Below are 2,129 nucleotides of genomic sequence, written 5' to 3' on the forward strand. Positions count from 1 at the left end.
AATGTTAGCTTCCTCTAATGTTAGCTTCCTCTAATGTTAGCTTCCTCTAATGTTAGCTTCCTCTAATGTTAGCTTCCTCTAATGTTAGCTTCCTCAGTCCATATTTCCAGAGGATCTAAACAAAAACAAAAACAAATCTGATGGTTGAAGAACAGATTAAAAGCAATAAATTTCTTTGTTGCGGAAAAAATATTTTCTGAATTTAAAAAGATTTGTTTGTTGTTGTTAATTAATTACAAACTTTGTGATTATCTCTATTAATTACATACATTTTTCATTTGGTGAGTTTTGATCGATCCCCTTCATGGAGACCAAAGTTCCTCCCTGATGAACTGCATGAAAACAAACTGGTTTTAATCCCCAGATAAAAGATGAAATTATATTTGTCTGCTGTCTGGTTCTGGTGTGTGTCTGGGTCTGGTTCTGTTCTGGATTCTTTGACCCGCTGCAGGACCAGAACCAGAGGCTCTGATCAGTGAATCGGGTGTTTTTGTCCTTAACCGGAGACGGCGCCACGTACCCGGCTGACGGCTACCTGCCGCTGCAGGACCCCCCCACCGCAGACCTGCTGAAGGCCCACAGGCTGCTGGGATACATCAAGAACGTCCTGTCCACCTCCATCGACGCTCAGGTGACCGGGCCGCACGCTGGTTCTGATCCGCAGCCATCCGATGCTGCTACACCTGCTCTCACTGAACGGTCAGGGAGCCGGTCTGGATCGGCTGGAGTTCAGGACGCGTCTCAGTTTTTGAAGATTAAATGTTTGTAAAATCTGGGATGTTTTCCACCAATGGTCTCCTTGTGTTTCCATCGTGCAGAGTGATGTCAGCAGGGCGGCCATCTTGTTTGATAAGCGTGTTTTACAGCTTCTGTTTATTCGGACTTTGAATTCAGATCAACTTTACGACAGAATATCAGAGATTTTCAGAATAAAGTGGCTGAGAACAAAGTCGAAACAAAGTGAAGATAAACTGTTAATATGACCAGAATCCAGTTTTTATATTTGCAGAATGAAGTAATAGTTTTATTAGAACTCCTCTATCAAAAGCAACAAAAACTTAAATGGGGAATGTTGAGAATTTTATGAAGTTGTTTGTTGGGATCGGTTTTAAATTTGAACATATCAAATTATTTTCAGCATCAGGCCTTTACAGACCACACAGACTGAGCTGCTCATGTTGAATCTCAATAACTAGAAGTTCTATTCATTAAAACAACTTTATTTTTGTAATTTTAAGATGGTTTTCTGGTAAAATTGTGTCTTTATTCTGCTAGTATTGTTACTATATTCTCATAATTGAACAGAGAAGGGATATGAATTAAGTCACATTTTGAAAATATTTTATTTGTAATTTCCGTTTTTAGAAAAGAAAGCAAGAGAAATAGCTAAAAATTGAGTGTTTTATTAAAAACTTTAGCATTTATCCGTCTTTCCCGCCCTTCGTCTCTGTGCAGGAAGAGAAGCTGCTGGAGAAAGACTCGGCCGGCTGGAGGCTCCAGGGGGAACCCACCGTTCTCATCACTCTGGCTCACGTCTTTAACCTCTTCGCTCCGCTCATGGTGAGACGAGCAGCTTCACCAGAACCTCCTGCGGCCCAGATGAGGCTGCAGCGGCTGCTTCCCGCCAGCAGGAGGCGCCGCTGTTACAGCCGTGTGTGTCTGTCTGCAGTGTAAGGTCTACCTGGTGGAGGATGTGCTGATGAACTTCCTGCTGGGAATCCTGGAAGGAGGCGGTTCTGTGGATGAGCATCCGCTCATCCAGCAGCTGCTGGACCTCTTCTGGCTGCTGATGGAGGTAAACATGGAGCTGCAGACTCCGACCCAGTTGGGCCACCAGGTGGAGCTGGTTCCCCAGAGGAGGTCAGCAGGCTTTAGAAAACAGTGACAAGGTTTGGGTTGAGGGACTCGGAGCGCCCCCTGCAGGCTGGTTCCCCAGAGGAGGTCAGCAGGCTTTAGAAAACAGTAACAAGGTTCTGGTTGAGGGACTCGGAGCGCCCCCTGCAGGCTGCAAACGCTGTGGAAATGTTGCAGAATCAATGTTCAAGTTTTCCATGTTGCAAAAGAGACTTATTTAGATTTTTCATTATCACCAGTAGGACTGAGGGTCTCACCAGTGGTGGGTCCCAGTG

General features: G+C 44.7%; 1 protein-coding gene across 6 annotated transcripts in view; it reads left to right on the forward strand.

Annotated features, from left to right (window-relative positions):
• rnf123 (ring finger protein 123) overlaps nt 1-2,129 on the forward strand; it is a 54,491-nt gene that overhangs the window by 12,939 nt on the left and 39,423 nt on the right. For all 6 annotated transcript variants that reach the window (XM_008408234.2, XM_008408231.2, XM_008408233.2 and 3 more), the window contains 3 exons: nt 517-631; nt 1,456-1,560; nt 1,670-1,795. In XM_008408234.2, coding sequence (XP_008406456.1) covers nt 517-631; nt 1,456-1,560; nt 1,670-1,795 — 346 coding nt within the window. The remainder of the gene's footprint in view (nt 1-516; nt 632-1,455; nt 1,561-1,669; nt 1,796-2,129) is intronic.

Source organism: Poecilia reticulata, linkage group LG5, assembly GCF_000633615.1.
Source record: "Poecilia reticulata strain Guanapo linkage group LG5, Guppy_female_1.0+MT, whole genome shotgun sequence".
Lineage (NCBI taxonomy): Eukaryota > Metazoa > Chordata > Actinopteri > Cyprinodontiformes > Poeciliidae > Poecilia > Poecilia reticulata.